The 22283-nt window shown below is 40.4% G+C and overlaps 2 protein-coding genes across 7 annotated transcripts in view; both read left to right on the top strand.

Moving 5' to 3' along the window:
* DCUN1D2 (defective in cullin neddylation 1 domain containing 2) overlaps nt 1–2319 on the top strand; it is a 32506-nt gene extending 30187 nt beyond the window's left edge. For all 5 annotated transcript variants that reach the window (XM_081946280.1, XM_081946277.1, XM_081946279.1 and 2 more), the window contains exons 6-7: nt 223–319; nt 1678–2319. In XM_081946280.1, coding sequence (XP_081802406.1) covers nt 223–319; nt 1678–1757 — 177 coding nt within the window. In that variant the 3' untranslated portion in view covers nt 1758–2319. The remainder of the gene's footprint in view (nt 1–222; nt 320–1677) is intronic.
* Nucleotides 2320–6760: 4441 nt separating this feature from the next.
* The window catches only part of ADPRHL1 (ADP-ribosylhydrolase like 1), a 34977-nt gene continuing 19454 nt past the window's right edge, over nt 6761–22283 (top strand). Inside the window, exons 1-3 of one of the 2 annotated variants that reach the window (XM_081946416.1) lie at nt 6761–7163; nt 13712–13876; nt 21838–21963. In XM_081946416.1, the coding sequence (XP_081802542.1) occupies nt 6947–7163; nt 13712–13876; nt 21838–21963 (508 nt within the window). In that variant the 5' untranslated portion in view covers nt 6761–6946. The remainder of the gene's footprint in view (nt 7164–13711; nt 13877–21837; nt 21964–22283) is intronic. The other variant, XM_081946417.1, reaches the window with a different exon arrangement.

Genomic DNA, 22283 nt, shown 5'->3' with positions numbered 1-22283 from the left:
GTAAATTTCAAAAATAATGGATTTTGTCTATCACAAAACTCCTTTGTTCGGGGTCCATTAAATTGATGTTTTACAGTAATTTTATTGTAATTTGTTCAATTACTACATCGTGATTTATTTAAGTCTCCTATTCTAATAATAGTCAATATCTTCTCAATAAAGATTTTACTAAATCTGTCAAAATATAAATTGAATTCATACTAGATTCTTTTTCGTACATAGGAGCATCATAAAAGATCAATCCCTAAGGATACTTGGAACCTTCTTTTAGACTTTGGAAATATGATTGCAGATGATATGTCAAACTATGATGAAGAAGGTAAGTGATGTAGATATGTTTAAATATAATTATTTTGAAATATTATCTTTTAAAATTCTATCTTTAACTAGATACCATATTAGCAATATTTGGAATGTAACTATTAAAGGGGTTGGCAACCGTCTTTTCAATTGCTACTTTCACTGTCGTTCCTGTCCTGAGGTGGCTGGTGAAGGTGTCACCAAAATGGCTGTCCAAGGAGGTGGAAAACGCTCCCTCCTTCTCTGTTGCAGGTCAGGTAAATAAATGTATTTTTGGGACAGTGGGCCAGATGATTATGGGTGGTAGGCCACATCTTGCTGTTGCTAACCCTCACATTATAATCAGTGGGATTAATTTGAGTTCCACTGATTTTAGTGACTTGGTGAATATGAGTTAAATTTCAATTTCTTAACCAATGTTTTCTTATTTATTGTATGTATGGATATATGTATGTACTGCAAAGAATTGTGATTCTAAAATGTAGCTAAGTACACTGCATTTAAATTAGGTGTTAAAAGTCTTTCTGACAGATTATTGTTATATTTTCCCATAAAGAAGATGCTTTAATTTTATAGATATAGATTTATAGGCCTGCCCATCTTGCCATAGTGACTCTAGGGAGCTAGCAATAAATAAAAACAGCAAACAAACTAAAAAAAATCATGATGAACATTAAGATAAAAAATAAATCTAATAAAATAAGAATATCTCAAGGGCTCCAGGTAATTTCTTGATTCCTTATGCATAGGAATGGGGAATCAAGTCTGTCATGCTTTTTGGAACGTCAGCAGAGTTGGGATTTGATCTTGGGAGTATGATATTCCAAAGAGCAGACAATGTGACAGAACACAACTACAAGCCCAAGAGAACCTTTAAATCAAGGCTTGCTCTTTTAAGGGGAGAGTCACCTTATCCAGAACCAAAGTTGGAGCTTTTAAAAAGGTTTATAATTTCTGAATAGTGATTCTGCCTTACTGTGATTCAGCTTGATCCTTTTTTGACCAGCCTCCAGTACCAGGACAAGACATACACTGCATCTCTTATATAATCCAGCTGAGAGATGTATACTTGTGTTCTTAACGATTTTTTGATGGTATGTGTCCACAACTAACCAATGACTTCTCCTAGTACTTTTATGTAATAGCTAAATAACACGAAGAAGAGGAGTGAGCCCTCGGCCATTCTCTTCCCCTATTCCTGTTGAGTGGATTCACCTGCTTTGGGAAGAATAGAAATGGGGCAGTAATTGACTAATAACTTTAGATTAAGACATATCACCACCTCCTCCTCCTCCTCCAAGAGGTACAGATTACTATAAGATCAGATTGCTGTAAATATTCAGAGCCTTTATTCAGAATTGTTTAATTCCTCTTTAGGAGCATGGCCAGTCCTAATAGATGATTTTGTGGAATACGCAAGACCAGTAGTCACAGGAGGAAAATGTAAAGCTTCCTAACCATGACTTCTCAGTGGACTAACTCTGCAGTCTGAACTGCATCGGGTAATGAAGACTTTTGGCCAATAACTGTGCACACTGTCATCGATTTCAAAAGTTGAGGTGGGATGCCACTGACAAAACAGAAATAGCTACTTCTGCAAGAAAATGATGGCTGGCTCATGGACACTGCAAGAAGAAATTCAAAAGATAGCCCAGGCTATCTGTAGGATACTGGCTTCAATTACTGTACTGGTTGTATTATATAGGATGTAGATTTTGCATGATTTTATACTTTGGAAAAGTTTAACTAGAGGCCATTTTAGTAAAATTTTGACAGCACAGCATGCCATTCAGTTCATAATACAGGGTGAACACCAGCAGTTACATAAATACAACTGTATTATATTGTACTTATATTAAAAGCAGTATTTGTGATATATAAATTAAATCTCTAAATAAAATATGTGGTATGTGGTATTTTTCTACATATCTAAAATACGTTGAGAGAATACAGTGCAATATTTATTGATTTATTTTCCTGATTCTGTGTTTCTAAATCTTTTTATTACAACCTCCATTTTTTAAAAAAATAAGTTTCCTCATTCCAATGCCAAATGAAGTTTGTACTCCTTATTCACACAATTTAATGGTTTGTTTGTGTAAAGCAATTTCCATCACACCCAGACGCTTCTATCTCTCTCTTTGTTCCCTTCCTGGAGGTCAAGGACAGTGAAAAAACACTTTTTCAAGGAACAAGCTTTTGATGACAACTCTCTAAGGAACACCATTCTCGTTGCCAGACTTAAGGAAGTTTTATCAGTCCTGCTTCTCTGTCTGCTCTCAGCAAGGAAGCATTGTTGGGTCTACAAGCCAGAGTCTCCTGCTTTTCCATCCGCTATCCCACTGCATACCACAGTGGCCCACATGATCGGCTTTCTGCTACCTACCTCTCTCAGCCACTGCCTACTCAGGCCATCTTCCTAACAGCTTTCTTGCTTCCCTCAACTCACTACTTACGGTTCCCCAGAGTGTTGCCTATCAAGTCAGCACTTTCATTCCTTTCCTCTTACTCAGAAAGTAAGAGATTTGTAAGAGGGATTTAGGGATGCCTCTTACTCATGCCTGAAACTTGGATTAGCACTTCCTTGAGAAAACATGCCCTACTGTTCAGACTTCCCAAAAACTAATAGGTTATTTTGGGATGCGGTCTGGATTATAATACTGTTATATCCAAAATTGACTATAGACCGCTCCTTTAAAGGGTGACTGTAGCAATGTGGCTCTAAGTATCAGTAACCTTGCCATGTATTTAATAATAAAGAAGCCTTGATTATTTTAAATATACAGATAAATTCTGCTACTATCACTGTCTGCTTAATTTTCAACCCAAATTGAAGCTGCTTAAAAGTACTCAGCAGAAATAAGTGTGCAAAAGAGTATCTTGTGTTTTGTATTAAAATATTCTCAGGGTGGTGAGCAACTTCTAAAGGACTAGTAAGAAAGAAATAGTGTGTTGCCTGCTAGTGGTTATTGACTCTGGGTTGGATCCTGACTGAAAGTGAGTTCTGTGACTTCTGTGCTAGTACTGTTGCTTTCTTTTTGTCTGCCTAGAAATAAAATAATAAAAGGAATGGCAAATGTGAAAAGTGGCTGCTGCTGTGCCTCCTGTATAGCGTAGGCTTAAAAAATAGACATATTTTGGGATCCTGCATGCTTTCTTAAATTCTGTCTTCCACATGATTGTTAAAACTAACCCTGCTCCTCATTGTGTAATTGGTCATTGTGAAAACAAACACAGAGAACATGTATGCTAAATTCAAAGTGGAATTCTGCATGAATTTAAAAAACTTCAGCATGGTAGAGCGTAAACTGCAACTTAAAAGCAATCACTTTAATTTTTATTTCGGTGGAGTTGGGAACGTTAGCAACAGAAATGTGAGAAATGGGTTGTCTCTCATTCCACCACTAGATGCCAGTAACTCAGTTGTTATTGTTTCATTTTCTTGTCTCAGACAATTATAATAATGCTAAAGAGTACTGTACTACTTTGTTGCATTCTGAAATACAAAAGTATCCCTCACTGAGTTTCTTCAAATGAATTTAAAAAGAAAAAAGGTTTGGCTTAGAAACTCATTAGACATAATTGTGTTAAAACATGTTTAAATTTTAGTCTTAATATTTTCTAACAGAAAGAGTTTATTCTTTTAACTCAAGAGTTAGGGAAACAACCACAGACATTACCATTTTGTATTAGAGTTGATTTATTTTCTCTTGCAATCCTATTATGACAATATCAAGCTATTCATATCGGGAGTTTTAAGAAATGGAAACGCTTAAACTTTCCTACAATGAGCAATATTCTAAAATGTAACAGTAGCTAAAATGAAGATAAACTAAATATTTCCACCTATCATCGCTACATTGAGAGGTTTCTGTGCTTGTAGAAAATGAAAAACCAAGATTGAGAAAAGGTGGTTACTAATGGTCCTCATACACAGCTTACAAAACTAGTGTGAATTCAATCGCTTACCTTGTTGCAGCATAAATAATATGTTTGTTGGAACTGTTTATCTGAAACAAAGTGTGCGCACTCGGCATTCACTTCACATTAGTGGAATATGTTCATTTACCTTTTATAAGATTTTATACTCTTCAATCAGTTCACGTTTTAAATCAAAGTTATTTCGAATTGGAAGACAGTATCTTCAAGATCACTAGTATGAAATGTTCTTCACAAAATCCCATGAAACAGATCAAAATTTAAGTTTAATACAGGTTGAAAGAGTAAAACTGTAGACCAAATACAGTATAACAAGTCATTTGGAATTTGGCCAGCTCTTTAGGACAAACCCAGCATGATTCTTCTGTAGCACGCAGGATTTATCCAGTAATTGCATAACTATGTTAACTTCATAGTGCAGGGATTGTAACAAGGGAAATGCCAGCACAGGATGATGGGGCTGACTCAGGAGTAAAATCAACTTACCTGTGCTACCGGTTCGCAAATGTGAGTGCACGCGCCAACTCTGCACATGCGCAGGACCTTCCATGCACTCACAGAGCGACAAAAATGGACATGATGACGGGTGGGTGGAGCCTGCTACCAAGCGCACCTGCAAAGGTAAGTAGAGGAGGGGGGAATCCGCTGTGCCAGGAAATCCTGCTTTCTAGCTAATATAAATCATGTGTCACAGCTGATTGTCGGAAATACCGGTTCGCCCAAACCAGTAGCATTTTTTTTACTGGTTTGATACTTATTTTTATCATTTACACGAATGTCAGGCGAACCGGTAGCATTTTTTATTACCAGTTTGGGCGAACCAGTCCGAACTGATACCATTTCACCCCTGGGCTGACCAAGTATCAGTGAATTTTTTTTCTTTTGAAAATTAAATTCCAAATCTAAAGGAGATGCTTCACAATCTATGAAGTTGTTAAACAACCATATCGTCAAAGCTCTCGTGGCTGTTTCTAGGCATATACTTCATATACCACGCAGCTACTTCACTTCCTTAGGGGCAGCATATTGTAAAAAGTGCCTCTTTGGAAGGAACTGCCGACCCTGTTAAATTCTCTACCAAAAAGATATGACTTGGAATAAAGATTAGAACTTTTTTGCAAAAGTTAAAATGCTTTATCTTTTTCCCAGCATTTATCACTGAAAGGAATTGAAACATTTACTGAAATAATAGTAAGTTTGTATTTGTAAGCTGCATCTTCCCAGTCATGGTTAATAATAAAATAATTTTGTTTCTAAAATAATGTTTGCATTATTATAATAGGAAATCATTCAAGAATGCTAAAATTACTCATCATGCTACATGATAATTTTTATTATTTTGTAACTTGCTTTGTAAGTATCCTCACACATCTACAAAGAATAGAATAGAATAGAATAGAATAGAATAGAATTATTTATTAGGCAAGTGTGATTAGACACACAAGAAATTTGTTTCCGGTGCATAAGCTCTCAATGTACATACAACAATAGTGATAGATCATTAGCATAATCATTGTAAAATACATTCATCATAAAGCATTAGATACAACACTTAGTGGTAGTCATAAAGACAAAATAAGCAATCAACATAAATCACACTAGGATATTAATTTTACTTAAGAGTAGATTTTAAGAGAAGCAACAAAATTATAGTCATAAGATAAGGAGATAGGTAATAGAGAAGATGAAAATAATGATGGTAATAATGCCTTTTTAGATAGTTTTGTGGGAATTAGTTTATCAGAGTGATGGCATGGGGGGGGTGGAGAACTGTCCTTGTGTCTCGTTGGTTTGTCAGTTTACAATTTACATTTAAACCTATCAATCTTAAATTAATCATTACAACTTCTATCTTTTCATTGTGAGGTAATATAAAACTTACCTACTTATTTTTATCATTTACACAAATGTCAGGTTTTAACAAGGAAGAAAGATAAGAGGATGGGAATCAAAAAAGTCAATGAAATCTTTTCTGAGAAGTGCAGAATAATTCATCTATGTACGTGCACAACTAAGTGATTCTAATGCACAAATGCTGAGCAGGAAACTCAGTTCCAATTGTTTATGCATCTCATAGTATTTGCATCAAGACAGCATTTGAAGATGATACTATGGAGACAAATCTATGGCTGTTTCAGTTAAATGTAGGGATTGGAAAAGAGATTTGTTTCAGTACAGTTTTGAATTACTTTCTCAACAATGTTTTGATCTTCTGAGTGTAATGTCCATAAAATCAACGTGTTTCTGTGATCCTTAAGAAAACACAACAAGGCAATGATTCCAAAATTGGAGAAATGTACCAATTTGAACACCTATAAAAATAAGTCTCTTAATTCAGTACGTGCCTTTTAAGGGATAGAGTTACATAAACTGGAGAGATCAAGTATTTCTTGGCTTGCTTTGTCCTGGGGCTTCTGAGTTTTACAACTACGCTTATTTCTGTTCTGTACACTTCCTAAGCTTGCAGCTTAAAAATAAGTTGGAAAATATTTGAACTAACAGTTTTATCTTGACCATTGGCTATCAGAGAAGCACTGGCATATATGCATGCCAAGAAAGGCCAGGCTTCCCTTATACGGACAGTTCTTTGCAATGACACAATGGCTCCGATATAAAGTGTTGCTTAATCTAAGCTAGAAGGCAAAGGAACAAAGAAACATCAAGAGCCTATTTGAGACCAAAGAGAACTGAAAAAGCAAGTCATTTAATGATGGAGAAATTTAAGGCTGCTTTGTTACTAGCAGGGGTAGGGGATGCTTTGGGCTATCGAAATTTTATTCGGGAAAACAATGCTTTAGGTGCAAAGATCCAAGAGGAATTGAAAGAAATTGGAGGACTCGGGAACCTGGTCTTGTCCTCCGACAAATGGCCAGTAAGCGACAATACTCTGCTGCACATGGCGACAGCTGAAGCTCTCATCACAGGTAGGAGGGGGGAAAAACTTTATTATCTGGATGCAGACTGGAGGGTAGGAAGAGAACTGAAGAAGAGCTGTTATAATCATGTTTTCTAGCTGAGCAGTGAGCTAATGCTACCTTTAGTGAATGATGCTTAATAGGCCATGTGTTTGCCCTAAAGTTAAATAAGGTAAAAAAGAGTATACATAAGGAAGGAAGTATATGACTCAAATGCTACCTCAACCATGAAATCATAAAGTCACCTGTAGTAAGGCACTATGCATATATGTTTATCTGCAATGTCTGAAATATCATACTTGTCTATCATAAAATATTTTGTGAATAATGCTAGGAATAAATGATTTATTCCTAGTAAAAAAATTAAATAATTATTTAAAGTGCAAAATTAGCTCTATTTTATTTGTGCATCACGCTGAATTCCAGTTAGCAAGGTTGTACATTAGCTCATTTTGGTTGTATAAATTTGGTTCAAAGGAATACATTAAGATTGCATGATTCACTGAGTGAATACGGAAAGAAAAACTAATCTCAAATGCCAGTTCTGCCCTATAGATAAGCAGCTCTTTGGTGTAGCAAAAATCAGCCTCCTGCATCAACAAAAAATGATACAGCATTCACACAATTGTATTTTGTTCCCAGTTTATCATGCATGTTCAGGGGGGACAGATATAATATAGGTATCTTTGGTAAAGACAAAAACATTTCCTAAACTGTATTGCTTTCTTATTTTTTGTGTGTATTGTAGAATCAGATACGTCAAAGTCAATGAAATTCATTTAAATCCCTTTATCTGACTGCTGTTCTAAAATTAGCTGCCACTGATCTGTTGACGAGAATCTTGAGTCTTTCTTATCTAGCTACTAGTTAACCAATGAAGTGAGATAGAGCTAACACCCTAAAGATAATGGCAAGATGTCAACCTATCAAAGCAAAGGATGACTAGCATACTTCTGAATATAGTCAATGATTAAATACACGTCACATGTCCCTTGCTTCTTGACCTCTGAGCATTAAGGTTATCTGGAAGCCTTATCAGCCGGCTCTGCAACCATTTTTAGATACAGTAGTTCCAAATTAGCAAGTTCGTATTTCTCTCAATATGTGTAACACTACTTGTCAGGATACACCTTGAGCTTGATTTCATCAACTGTATTTATAGGCAGCAGCTATTCAGTGTTTTTGTCTGTTTTTATTCTAAACAGGGAAATAGGCTGTTTCTTTTATTATATAAAGCATTACTCGATAACATTTAAAATGAAGTTATATAGATAAAAGCCATTTTATAACAGGGAATATAGATGTTGATGGTTTATTGTAATCTACCAATTGACAGAAAAAAGGGGATTTGACAAAGGACAAGTTGGAAATAACCATACTATCTGGAAACGAATCATCTAGAAAGATGCAAATCCATTTTCTGCTTTTGTATTTTGATAGTTCAACTGCTTTGCCACACTTAAAAAATCTGTTGAAATGCAAAATGCTTGTTAGAAATGTTAGTTACAAGCACAGTGGATGTCACAGACATAGTAGTAAAATATCCATTTTGACATTTATTATTCTCTCTTTTTCTATGTTGCAATATCTAACAAGGACTTGTGCTGATGTGCAATTATTCTCACAAACATAACAATGATCGATACAAACACCAAAGACATGAAACTATCTAAATTCAGTAACAAACAATTAATTCAAATTAATTAAGACAGATGCAATTAATATATAATTAATTAATAATTAAATATAATTAAATATAATTAAATAGGCAACCAATAAACAGATATCCATCATCGTATGGCTTTCTGAATAGTTCTATTTTCAAGCCCTTAATAAAATACAAGAAGAAAGATACATCTGGCCAATTCATTTTATTAGAATCCCAATTTAATTATTCCAGAAGCAGCTAATAACACTTCGACAGCAGTTTTGTTTATTTACCAATATAATTCCTATTTTATAAAAGGGTAAGGGTCTCTTATCCAGGGCACTGAATAAATACATGACAACCACTGGTCAAATGCAATGGTTTTCAGCCAGAAATAACAGGTACATTGGCTTGTTCCTCCATGGGTCAATACTACTGCCATTCATCATGAACTAAGTCATTGTCTGAGTGGTCTTTTGCATAGCAGTACTGAAGTACTATTCTTGAGGGCAGAAGGCAGCATAGGATATGCCTGTAGGAAAACACACTGCCAACACTTCCTCCCTTGATTCTATCTCAACAAAAAGATGGAATATAGTGCTATCCATGTAAGAACCAAGGGGAGGAGACAAACAGGGTGTGAAAGGCCTCTTGATGCCAGATTTCCAATTTAACACAGTGTTTGGAGAACTGGAACCAAGGACGCCATCATTGCCACTTGTCTCCTGATTTCTCCTACCATCCATGGGAAGAGAAGCAAAGGGGAGAGAAAAGTGAATGTCTTTTTTGTGACAGTTTCCCATGTACCAAGATCAGCCTCCCCTTTCCCACCTCTGCATTATCACATGGAAGTGATGGCTTGAGCCACTTAAACTCCAAGTGGGGGTAAGCAACTCTTCAATTGTCACTCACATGTGGTAAGACTTCTGGATGCATGTCAAAAATGGCAGCTATCCTGCCCCACTGATCAAATGGTGTGCCAGGACCGACTGAGCACAGCAAACACAGCAGCACCCTGAAGGTGGAAGGATCTTTAGCCCGGAGACCTACTCTTGGCTTTCCATCTAACCAAGTCCTGGCAACCTTAGGATTCTGCTACCACATCATATATTACACATGAATGTGTATTGGCTCTCTGGTGATGGGTCAGGGATGTGTTGAAAGTACATTGATAATTTATGTCTTCCAAGTACTATTGTTGCATATTCTACGATTGGCAAGGTGTGCAGAAAAACCCTAAGTATGTATCCCTATTTAATTTCCACAGCTGCCCAACTTACAAAAGTGACTCTGAGTGGCTTATAAATGGTTAGAAGCTCAATAAACAAAAGAATCAGAAACCAAACCACAACAAACATCCAAAACAAAATATATGAGGCCAACAACAGCTATACCATCTTTTCAATTCTGAATGTTCTTATTCCATACTCTGGCCCAATGCCCCAGGGGATAAATTTGATTTGTGGAAGATCAGCAGGGTTGGAGCTATCCAAACGTGGGTAGAATTCTATTCTGTAGGGCAGCCACTGTAACAAAGAAGGCACATCTTCTAGATCCTGCCAGGAGGGACTGTTTCATATAAGGGACCTGAAGCAAACCACTCTCTTGGCTCTTCTGAGATGAGCTAACCGGAGATAGTTGATCACATGAATAAGTTGTTGGAAAGTGGATTTGTCTTGGGTTTTTTCTAATACACAATGGAAATAAGCAGAATAAAAATTGGATGCTAAAGGAACTAAAATTATAATTAAAGAATAAAAATCCTAATTAGCAGCTTCAGAATGATACAAAATATAATATTGAAAATATTGAAGGACCATTTTGAAATATGGCATCAGAAGTTAATATGAATAATGGAAATAGTGATGCTTGTTTCCATCGGTAGACTATGTCCAAAAGTTATTGTGGAATAAATGATAGGAGAGGAACAAGGCAGAGACAGAACTGACACTAAAAGTGGATATACTAATGACAGGCTATAAGAATGACATGCAAAAAGATGTCTCATTGGACATACAAAAGAAATGGGTTCATGCTTTAAAAATCAAGAAGTAATTACAAATAATAAAGCAAGATATTGATCTGGATAATTGTTTTATATTAGATTTATAAAAGGTTTCTTGAAGCTTCCATCAATCTTATGAGAAAGGACAAAAGATAAATGAAATCAAGTTCTACAACATTGCAATACTTGAACTAAAGATTAAGTTATTAGAAGTAAAAGTAGGAATATAAAGCTAGTTTATTTTATCAAAGTTAAAATACTGTAGATATGTTGTTTCTGACAATCCTTAATGAAGCTTTTCTAGGACCGAAATGATGATGCTTTATGAACTTGATTATAGATAAGAATGGGACATGGAATGAAAACATCATAGGCTGTAATTAACAGATGAAAAGTTACTAAAATTGTTTATACTTGTGATGAAGGTTGGAAGTCCTTCCTTCCTTCCTTCTTTTTTCTTTCTTTTAATTTATATTAGTTATTACTACTGCAATTATAATCTTTAATAAAACTATTGTTTTAAATATCAAGTCACTTACAGTTGGGATACTTTTTATCTACACCTGTTTAGTACTGCCTTAGAGCAGAGAGAGTGTGAATGCTCAAGAAAATAATCTTGCTGTCATGTTGGGTAGTTCAGTTAAAATATTAGCATAGCGTCTAGTTGTTGCTGTTGTTTTTTAAAACAGTAAATTCAATTCTAGCAATTATTAGAAAAAGAATTGCCAGTAATAAATGTCCTTCCAGAAACCTTCTAGAAACCATAATATTCCATCCATGATTTTACTGATGATCAAGTCTCTAAAAGTCTCAAGCATTGGAAAAGAGCAAACACAGATATCTAAAATAAATAGAGAGCTAAAGCAATTTCCCTACAAGAAAAATCTGCTGAACAATGGTTGCATTGGTTTGTATTTAGCCTACAGCAATAGAGGATAAGGAGAGACTTAACAGAAGCACATAAATTATAAATGATATGGAAGACATGGGTCCTTTAATTTTCAGAGCACTAACCTTTGAAATTAAATGCAGAAAGATTCAGGAACAGCAAAAATATGAAAAGTGTGTTTACATCCCACAAACTTAACAATAGCATTTCCTACTATTTAGAATTTTTTTAAAGGAAAAGTATGCATATTCATAAAGAGCTGTGCTAACAGTGCCTTTTGATGCTACATCTGAATCATAGGCAACAACCTTGAATGACTATCTGCTACACTTCATTAGAAGGAGTCATTGATCTTCTGTTTGTGAACTTTCTAAATACATCTGTTTGGCTAAATCATGTTACAAAATACAAGGTCTTTTTGGTTCTAATATAATTACATGATGGAGATAAAACAATGTTCTTAACTCTGTGGTAAAAGCAAAAAGAACTCCTGCATGTACAAAGAACTTTTTATTTCCAGTATTCAACTCATATTCATGCGAATGTAAGTAAATATGCATGTCCCATACCAAGATAATGTTGCAGGATGCAATCTGAGTCACCGGGAACAAAGATTTATACTTCCATTCTTTCAGGCTCAGCCTGGAATGCATCATCGGGAAACCTCTCTCTCTTCAGAATATGTGTATATATATCTGGTTGTGTGTAGCTTTGAGTTGTTAATTAAAGTGTTGATAACTGGCTATTAAGTCGTTAATTGTTTCTTGTGCCACCGTGATAAGCTCATGGTAAATCAGCACTTCTATTGACTGACAATGGGCCCATTTCCCTGGATTCAATGTTTCTCTGGCTATTTTTGTCCCTCCTCAGCCAACAATCATTGTAGCTGCAAAATTGAATTAATCATTGCAATGTGATGCTACCAATGAATAACCATTCAGTTGTGTTTTCGCCATCTGGTGGCTAGCTTCCTATCCATTGGTCGCACATAGTTGCAAGGGCAATCCATTCTGGGAATCCAGTAAATTACATTAGAAGTTTCTCCCACCTTCAAACAATCATATTCATGTGTTCCATGTTACACAGCAAAGTTCACTGCCTTTCTAATCATTCACGAATACGGGTTCTGTGACTCTTAGCAAGTGAACTTGCTGGTTGGGATCACTGAGAACTAAAGTTCAGTGATATCTATGGCCTCACTTACTTTCTCTATCAAAGTACAATACAATACAATACAATACAATACAATACAATACAATACAATACAATACAATACAATACAATACAATACAATACAATAGAATACAATAGTAGAGTTGGAAGGGACCTTGGAGGTCTTCTAGTCCAACCCCCTGCCTAGGCAGGAAACCCTATACCGTTTCAGACAAATGGCTATCCAACATCTTCTTAAAGACTTCCAGTGTTGGGGCATTCACAACTTCTGGAGGCAAGCTGCTCCTCTGATTAATTGCTCTAACTGTCAGGAAATTTCTCCTCAGTTCTAAGTTGCTTCTCTCCTTGATTAGTTTCCACCCATTGCTTCTTGTTCTACCCTCAGGTGCCTTGGAGAATAGTTTGACTCCCTCTTCTTTGTGGCAACCCCTGAGATATTGGAACACTGCTATCATGTCTCCCCTAGTCCTTCTTTCTCTTAAGCTTAAGCTTCTCTTAAGTAGATGTACTATAATTTACATTTCTCATGAATTTATACTTTGCTACCATTTAGTGCTTATCAAAATGTTTGCAGCCAAAATTGTAATCCTATAGTATCATAAACTCACTCAGCAGAGATAGAAATAAGCCAGGCTGAGTGTAATGAGGCTAACTTGTTGATAACCATGCATAGCTGCTCTATTTATCATTGCCATTCATGTATGCCAAGACTGTAATGATGTAACCTGTTAAATGACTGTGACAATGAAATAATTGCCCTGTCCAGACATCATTCATGTTCTTCCTTCTTTTTAAACATTTCCTGCTGTATGCAAATGTATCTTATTTTTTTGCCTGCATAGATTATTGGTGCTTAGAAGATCTGTATCGCGAAGTTGTTAAACGTTATGTTGATGCTGTTGAAAAACTTTCTGAGAGATGGTCAGATCCTGCTACTATTGAAGGATGCTCTCAATTGAAGCCAGATAATTACCTCCTGGCTTGGCATACACCCTTCAATGAGAAAGGTACGCTGAACGTTTTTTTCACTAACAAAAGCCATGTTACGTTCTTGTTCTTTCAGGAAAAAAAAAGATGCAGACCATTGTTGGATCAAAGGCCATATTCTTTTGACATCCCAAAGTTCTAGGACAAAACCAAATGCACAATTATAGTGTTGAATCTAAATTCATTATAAACTATTCTGAATTAAAAGAAACGCCTGCCCATTTATTTAATACTTTTCTTTTGTCTGATCTATTCAAAACCACAGTTGAGAAGGTTTTCAAAATATTCTAGGAACTGTACTTAAAAGTCTCAAGGGCTGCATAAAGTTTGAAGCTTTGGATGTGGAGTCCCTACCCTGTTTCAAAATAGCCTGAAGTAGTTACAGTAAGTGGCAAGGAATGCGAGATAAGTCAAGATAAGTGGGGACTAAGCTAATATTCCTGTACAGTTACAATCACTGGACAAGAGCCTAATGCTGGGAAAGACTGAGGGCAAAAGAAGAAGGAGACAATCCAGAATGAAGTGGCTGGACTGAGTCACCGAAGCAGCAGGTGTGAGCATAAATGAACTCCAGAGGATGGTAGAGGACAGGAAGGCCTGGAGGAACATTGTCCATGGGGTCGCAATGGGTCGGACACAACTTCTCAACTAACAACAACAACAATCATTTTGAATATATTAGAAGCCACGATGGTGCAGTAGTTAGAATACAGTATTGCAGGCTAACTCTGTCCACAGCCAGGAGTTCGATCCTGACTGGATCATGATTGACTCACCCTTCCATTTCTCCGAGGTCAGTAAAATAAGGACTCAGATTGTTGGTGGCAATATGCTGAAATTTGCAAACCACTTAGAGAGTGCTGTGAAGCACGGCACAGTAGTATATAACTCCTCTGACATGTGGGGGGGAAATCATGGTGTGCTGTATAGCTGAGCAACAATTCTATATGTGCCTGGAGAAACATAGTCAGCTGCCAAGAATTCCTTGGGGAGGGTTCAGCTCGGTGTCCTTTGGTAAATTATCTCGGCTTACAAATAGCTCAATATCTATTTCTAGAGTCTTTGTTCTTGGCATGATGCGCCCTGATTCCAGATTTTTGACCTGGAATTTTGTAGCCATTTCCAGCAATACAGTTGATCATGTTTCATCTGGAGCTGTGCATTTGTTAGACATTTTACCAGTTTCATTTATTGAAATCACATTCCTGGGACAATCTAACCACATACACATGATGCCTCTGAATGCAGGACAAAACTTTGGCTGCCAGTTTGATTTCTCCAGTGACTTCACTTTCTTTCCCTCCTGGTATATAATGCACAAACCTAACGCCCGCATGTGCAAACTGCAGAACCTGTTCTATAGTCGGAATGCTGGCAAGTTTAAGGGGCCATATTTCATGGGCAAAAGCCCAGCTTCCACTTGATGACGCAGATTCCAGATACAGCAGTGTGTTAATATGACTATGTTTCATTGGGACATTAAAGGCACTCAATTGGAGCATCATCTTGTAAGGCAGCGTCATGGGATAAACATTGTAACATACTATGGCAATTATTTTTGTGCCTGAGCACTGCAGTACACCACTGATGTCAAAACAGCTGCCCACCTCACTCTCTGGAAGAAGACGAAATAAAATAAAACTAGGCCAGTCTTGGGTTATAGTTTTCCACTAATGCTCTATGTCTCCATCTGATCCATTCTATGGTGCAGGCAACTGGAGGGTAGCAAGTTGTTATGACAGAGAAGAATCTGTCTGTCTCATACCAGTCTATCATTCTGAGAGGAAACTTGAGAAAGTGTCAGTAATACCATTACTATAAACCATGAGTGAAAAAATAAGTAACACTCAATCATGGGAACATGCTATTTTTTCCCACTTTATGTAACTTGGAAAATTCCCAATTAGTCATTCAAGAGGACTGAATCTACAGTCTTCCTAATATCATTTAGTATAGTGCAGTGATTTATGATAGTAAGTGTCTGAGCTTGAAGCTGATGAAGCCTGGAGGTTTTGATTCCTGTGACAGAGAAAGGCATTTTGTAAACAAGTGATGGGCACCAGAAATACTCAAGGAAAAGAAACAAATCTTGGTTTGTTGATGACTTGAAAAGGGGAAGGAAGATGCCCAGAAATCAAAACCTTGGGATAAATAAATATAATAAAGGCAGTGTTTTTATGTAAGAAAGAGATAAAGGTATTCTTCAACTTATTAATGGAAATGGAGGAGGAGGAGCTTCCGGAGGGAATGGAGGTTTACCTCTGAGCTCCGTTCACGCGGAGCTCTCTTTCGGGCTGGGGATGCTGCCGACCCTCTTTTTCATCCCGAGGGTCGGAACTCCTGTTGGCTGACCACCCTGCCTTCTGCCTGGGACCCGAATTGGCCCGTCTGGTTGCCTGGTTGCCCGGGCAGGAGCGAGGGAGATGGCGCACCAGCTGGTGCGGGGCGGAGCGGAGCGGAGAAGCGGCAAGGCCTTGAATGGGGGGGCGGAGGAGGCCGGAGAACGATTGGAAGGCGGCGCCGATCAGAATCAGGATCCAAGGATCCAAGGAGCCGGGACGGGATGGCAGCGACTCAGGGAGAGCCAAGGGAGAGTCGAGAGTCGTGGGAGAGCTGAGCGGAGAGCCGAGCCGAGCCGAGAGCCGAGCGGTCCGAATTGCGCCGGTCGTGGCGAACTCAGACCGGCGGGAGGGCCGCGGAGAGGAGAATAAGGCCCGGATGGTGCCCGAGGCGCCGGAGGGAAGAAGGAAAATGGAGCGAGGCCTGAGGCGCCAGAGGGAGTGAAAAAAAATTAGAAGGTAGGCCACAGGCAGGCCGTGGGGAGGTCGGAACGCTTCTCCAGGCCCAAAAACGGCTGAGGGTTGTTGGACAGATCGAGGACTATCAATGATTGGCGCTGAAGGCAGGCCACGGAGACAGAGGCGCTGGAGCACAGGCCATGGACTTAGCGGTACATCAGAGGCCTGTGCGGAGGGCTGCCCTGTACCCCCCCCCCCGTGCGATTACAACCCCCCTCATTCATCTAGGGCTACCTATTTCTACCACCCACTGCGGCCTTCGTCTCAGTTCCAGCCCAAGCTTCCATATTCACCAGCTGGTTATTATTATTATTATCAACCCGTCATTTTCATCTACGATGTGGACTATGTGGACTATTTCCATCTGCCTATCTCTACCAGGACTATTTCATCCGTTTCATCTGGACGTATGTGGTTTTGGCTAACTTACATTAACATCGACAGCACCCACTTGATGAGCGCTGGCCCTTTATTATGCTTTACTCGAGAGTAGACCTGCTGCTACTGCGAGAGTCCCCCCTCTCGCAGCTATGGCCTCCAGCCCTTTCAAGGGCCCACCTCGAGGACGGGTTTGTTAACCCAGAGAGGTGGAGGAAGCGTGCTTTAAGGGGTTTTTTAGTTAATTGTTTTTTAAAATTTATAAAGGGTTTTAAGGGTGGGGGGGGGAAGGACCAGATCAGGAGTGATAGTAGAGCCAGGCAATTAGGTGTGGTCGAAAGAGGAAGGAATGGAGCGGGTGAGGAAAGGGAGGATAACATTCCATTACAGGGCTCTTTGATACCAACGGTCGTGGGGAGGGGCAGGTGCGAGGACACATTAAGAACGCGCAGTCGGTTGGGAGACCGGGGTTTTTGGTCATTCCCGGTCGTTTGTACCAACCCCTGCATACTAGGTGGTCAGGTTCCACAGGCCCAAGGCCTGAGACTGCTGTTATGCAACGCGAGGTCCGTTGTTAATAAGGCCCCCCTCATTCATGATCTTATCTTGGAGGGGGAGCCGGACCTCGCAGGAATAACCGAGACCTGGTTGGGCTCCGAGGGAGGTTTACCCCTCGTTGAATTGTGCCCACCAGGTTATCGAGCATTTCATCAGCCTCGGGCCCAGGGGAGGGGCGGCGGGGTAGCAGTGATTATTCGGGAAGACCTTGAGCCGAGAGAGTTCACCGTGCCACAGACATCCGGGTGTGAGTCCCTTGTTGTGAGATGGGGCCCAGGGAGGCAGTTGGGCCTGCTGATAGTATACCTGGCTCCTCGCTATACATCAGCGGCCCTGCCTGAACTCCTTGAGCTGATCTCATCGGTGGCGATTGAGACCCCCAACCTTATAGTGATGGGGGATTTCAATCTGCCGTCGATGGGAGAAGCGTCTGAGGGGGTTCGGGAGTTCATGGCTTCCATGACAGCCATGGACCTGACCCAGTTAATTCAGGGCCCTACTCACGAGGGAGGCCACACGCTGGACCTTGTTTTTGTCTCAGGCCGGTGGATGAGTGATCAGGGAATAGGGGACCTAGCCATTACTCCCCTGTCATGGTCGGATCACTATCTTCTCCGGCTGGACTTCCCTGGTGCTACCCCACACCGCGAGGAGGCGGAACCGGAAGGTATTAGATGGTTCCGCCCCAAGCGCCTGTTGGAACCAGATAGGTTCCAGACGGAGCTTGGGCCACCTCCTGTGGATTTGACCCGCCCCCGAGTGGAGGACCTGGTAGACGCATGGAATAGTGCGACTACCGGGGCCCTGGACCGGGTGGCGCCTTTGCGGCCTCTCCTGCGGCGACGAACCACCCTGGCTCCCTGGTTTACCGAGGAGCTAAGGGTGATGAAACGCCAAAGGAGACGCCTAGAGAGTCGTTGGAGATCCTCTCGTTCCGAATTTGACCGAGCACAGGCACGAGCCTACTTGAGGACGTACCTTGTGGCATTAAGAGCGGCCAAACGTCAACATTGCGCCGCCCTTATTGCGTCTGCAGATAACCGCCCTGCCGCCTTGTTTCGGGTGACTCGTTCCCTCTTGTTTGAGAGGCCGCGGGAAGCCCCTTTACAGGGTAGAGCAGAGGAGTTTGGGAAATATCTACATGACAAAGTCGCTCAAATCCGGATGGGATGGACCCCCTTCAGTGGTTCAGTAGAGACGCCCGTGGCGAGTCTTGAGGGTCCGCTTTGGGAGGAGTTTGATTCGGTTGCCATCGAGGATTTGGACAGGTTGCGTGGACGTCTGCGACCCACCACATGTTTATTGGACCCGTGTCCCTCCTGGCTTGTACTGGCATCCTGGGAGGTTACACGTGACTGGCTCCTGGTCCTAGTGAACACTTCGTTGGGTGAGGGGTCTCTACCAGCCGCCTTGAAAGAGGCGGTGGTGAGACCCCTGCTCAAGAAGTCTTCCCTGGACCCGACGGACCTAGTCAATTACCGTCCAGTCTCCAACCTTCCTTTTTTAGCGAAGGTTGTAGAGAGTGTGGTGGCACAGCAGTTCCCACGCCACCTGGAGGAAAATGATTATCTAGACCCGCGCCAGTCCGGCTTCCGACCCGGGCACAGCACGGAGACGGCCTTGGTCGCATTGGTGGATGATCTCTGGCGGGCCAGAGATAGGGGTTGTTCCTCTATCCTGGTCCTATTAGACCTCTCGGCGGCTTTCGATACCATCGACCATGGTATCCTGTTGCACCGGCTGGAGGGGTTGGGAGTCAGGGGCACCGTGTTACGGTGGTTTGGCTCCTACCTCACTGACCGGACGCAACGTGTGTTGGCAGGGGAGCAGAGATCGACCCGGAGGCCTCTCACATGTGGAGTGCCACAGGGTTCGGTACTCTCGCCTCTCCTGTTCAACACATATATGAAACCGCTGGGCGAGATCATCCGTGGTTTTGGGGTGGGATATCATCTGTATGCTGATGACACTCAGCTGTACATCTCCACCCCAAACCACCCCAATGAGGCCATCGAAGTGATGTCCCGGTGTTTGGAGGCCGTACGGATCTGGATGGATGGCAACCGACTGAAACTCAACCCTTCCAAGACGGAGTGGCTGTGGCTTCCGGCGCCCCGGTTCAACCAGGTGTTTCCATCTCTGGCCATTGGGGGCGTGCAACTAGCCCCTATGGAACAGGTGCGCAATTTGGGCGTCCTCCTGGATGCCCGGCTGTCCATGGATGACCATGTAACAGCCGTGGCAAGGGGGGCGTTCCATCAGGTTCGCCTGATGCGCCAATTGCGCCCCTTATTGGACCGGGATGCCCTACGCACAGTCACCCATGCGCTGGTGACGTCTCGCCTGGACTACTGCAATGCTCTCTACATGGGGCTTCCTTTGAGATGCACTCGGAGACTACAGTTGGTCCAGAACGCGGCCGCGCGGGTGATCATGGGGAGGACTAGATTCTCCCCTGTAACACCTCTCCTGCACGAGCTGCACTGGCTTCCTGTGGTCTTCCGAGTGCGTTTCAAGGTCTTGATTATGATCTTTAAAGCGCTCCATGGCACAGGGCCTAGTTACATGCAGGATCGCATCCTGCCCCACACATCCCTACGACCAATCCGCTCTCACAGAGAGGGACTTCTCCGGGTGCCGACTGCCAAACAGTGTCGGGGGGCGACACCCAGGAGCAGAGCCTTCTCTGTGATGGGCCCAGCCCTGTGGAATGACCTCCCCCGGGACATCAGGATTACTTCCGATCTCCGCTCCTTCCGTGTACAACTGAAAACCCACCTCTTCCAACTATCTGGCCTGGCTCAACCGTAATCTTCCCGTACTCCTCCTGACTGTCTGTTTTTTAACATTTTGAATTTGGATTGTACATGGGGTTTTGTAATTAGGGTATTTTAATGGTTTTTAATTGTCTATGTATTGTATCTGTTAACCTCCTCCGAACATGTGTGTCTTTGTACTTATGTATGTCATGGATTTATGTAAATGTTATATGTTTTTTACTCCATTGTACGCCGCCCCGAGTCCTTTTCGGAAAGGGAGCGGCTAATAAATTTAAATTATTATTATTATTATTATTATGTCCACAATTGAGCCCAAAATATCTGTTGCTAAGCAAGATGTTGCTCGATGAATTAAGCCTCATAGCATATGTATTTCTTATGCTATCATTAGCATTATACTTTGGCCATTTGGGGATGTTTATATTTTAAAATTCTAAATAGCTCCAAATGGTCAAACTAAAAATTGTTAAATATAACATAATCTTTTATTTTGTTCTTTAAAGAACTGTTGTTGGGTTGCTGGTTAGAAGAAACATCTGTATGAAAAAAACCGCAGAGGTTGTTACCATTTCAAAGTGGATTTTTAAAAGTCTGTGTATTTTATACAGGTAGTCTTTGACTTACGATCACAATTGAGCTCCACATTTATGTTGCTAAGTGAAACATTTGTTAAGTGAATTTTGCCCCATTTTACCACCTTTCTTGCCACAGTTGTTAAGTGAATCACTGCCCTTGTTAAATTAGTGACAAGGTTATTAAGTGACTTTCTTCCCCATTAACTTTGCTGGTCAGAAGGTCATAAAAGGTGATCACATGAGAACACTGCAACAGTCATAAATATGAGTTGGTTGCCAAGTTCTAGAATTTTGATCATGTAACCATGAGGTTGCTGGAAGGGCCGTAAGTCACTTTTTTCAGTGCTGTTGTAACTTTGAACTGTTGTATGCCGAGGACTACCAGTATAGAAATACGTCCAATTAATGGTCAAAAGTTTGTTGTTACTAAACATTACAGAACTGAAATGCACCTTTGTTTGATCAATAGTATTTAAGAAGTGAGGAGAAATTACCTGGGGTGAAAAATTAATACAACATTCCAAACACCTTAAACCCATGCATCACACACACACACACACACACACACACACACGACAAAAATCTTTTTCAATAGGGACTAATACAGCCTTATTGTGATTTTTCTAATATATTGCCCTCATCTGTTGAAATGTAATTTGATGTAGAAAGTTTGTCTGTGGGGAGGGAGGAGGGGGGGTGTAAAGTTTATGCATAGCCGCCTTTGGCAATTGACTAGTGATGGATTATTATTATTTATTACATTTATATGTTATAGCATTTCTGCTGTACTATTTCTATGGATTTCTTTATATTTAATTAAATTGTTCATGCAACCATGTTAAAAACAGTGGAACTTTCTTTATGAATGTACATATTGTCGTTTGTCATATAGGCTCAGGGTTTGGTGCAGCTACAAAAGCCATGTGTTTAGGGATGAAATACTGGAAGCCCGAAAGGCTGGAAACTCTCATTGAAGTGAGCATTGAAGTTGGACGAATGACTCATAACCATCCTACAGGTAATCTCCAGGAAAATTAGCACACTTGATCATCCTATATAAAACACTGTCATTAGCAAATGACTGAGTAGAGTAATACATATCCTGGATGATGGGGTACCATATGTTTTATTTGACATCTGTACAATTAAAGGCGTTATGTTCTAGTACACTGAATATATGTTACAATATATGAGATCTCTTAAGCTTAGAACTTCATTAATCATATGAAGACAAACACTGAAGTATGGGGAAAAATTGGGGGCGAAAACATTTATATACCCATTAACCTTCCCCTGGAAATTCTAGAGCATGGCTGTCAAACTCCCAGCCCATGGACC

This window comes from Natrix helvetica (assembly GCF_964273705.1).
Source record: "Natrix helvetica genome assembly, chromosome: 3".
NCBI classification, from domain to species: domain Eukaryota; kingdom Metazoa; phylum Chordata; class Lepidosauria; order Squamata; family Natricidae; genus Natrix; species Natrix helvetica.
Note: the sequence above shows the minus strand (reverse complement) of the source record. Positions and strands in the feature narration are given on the sequence as shown.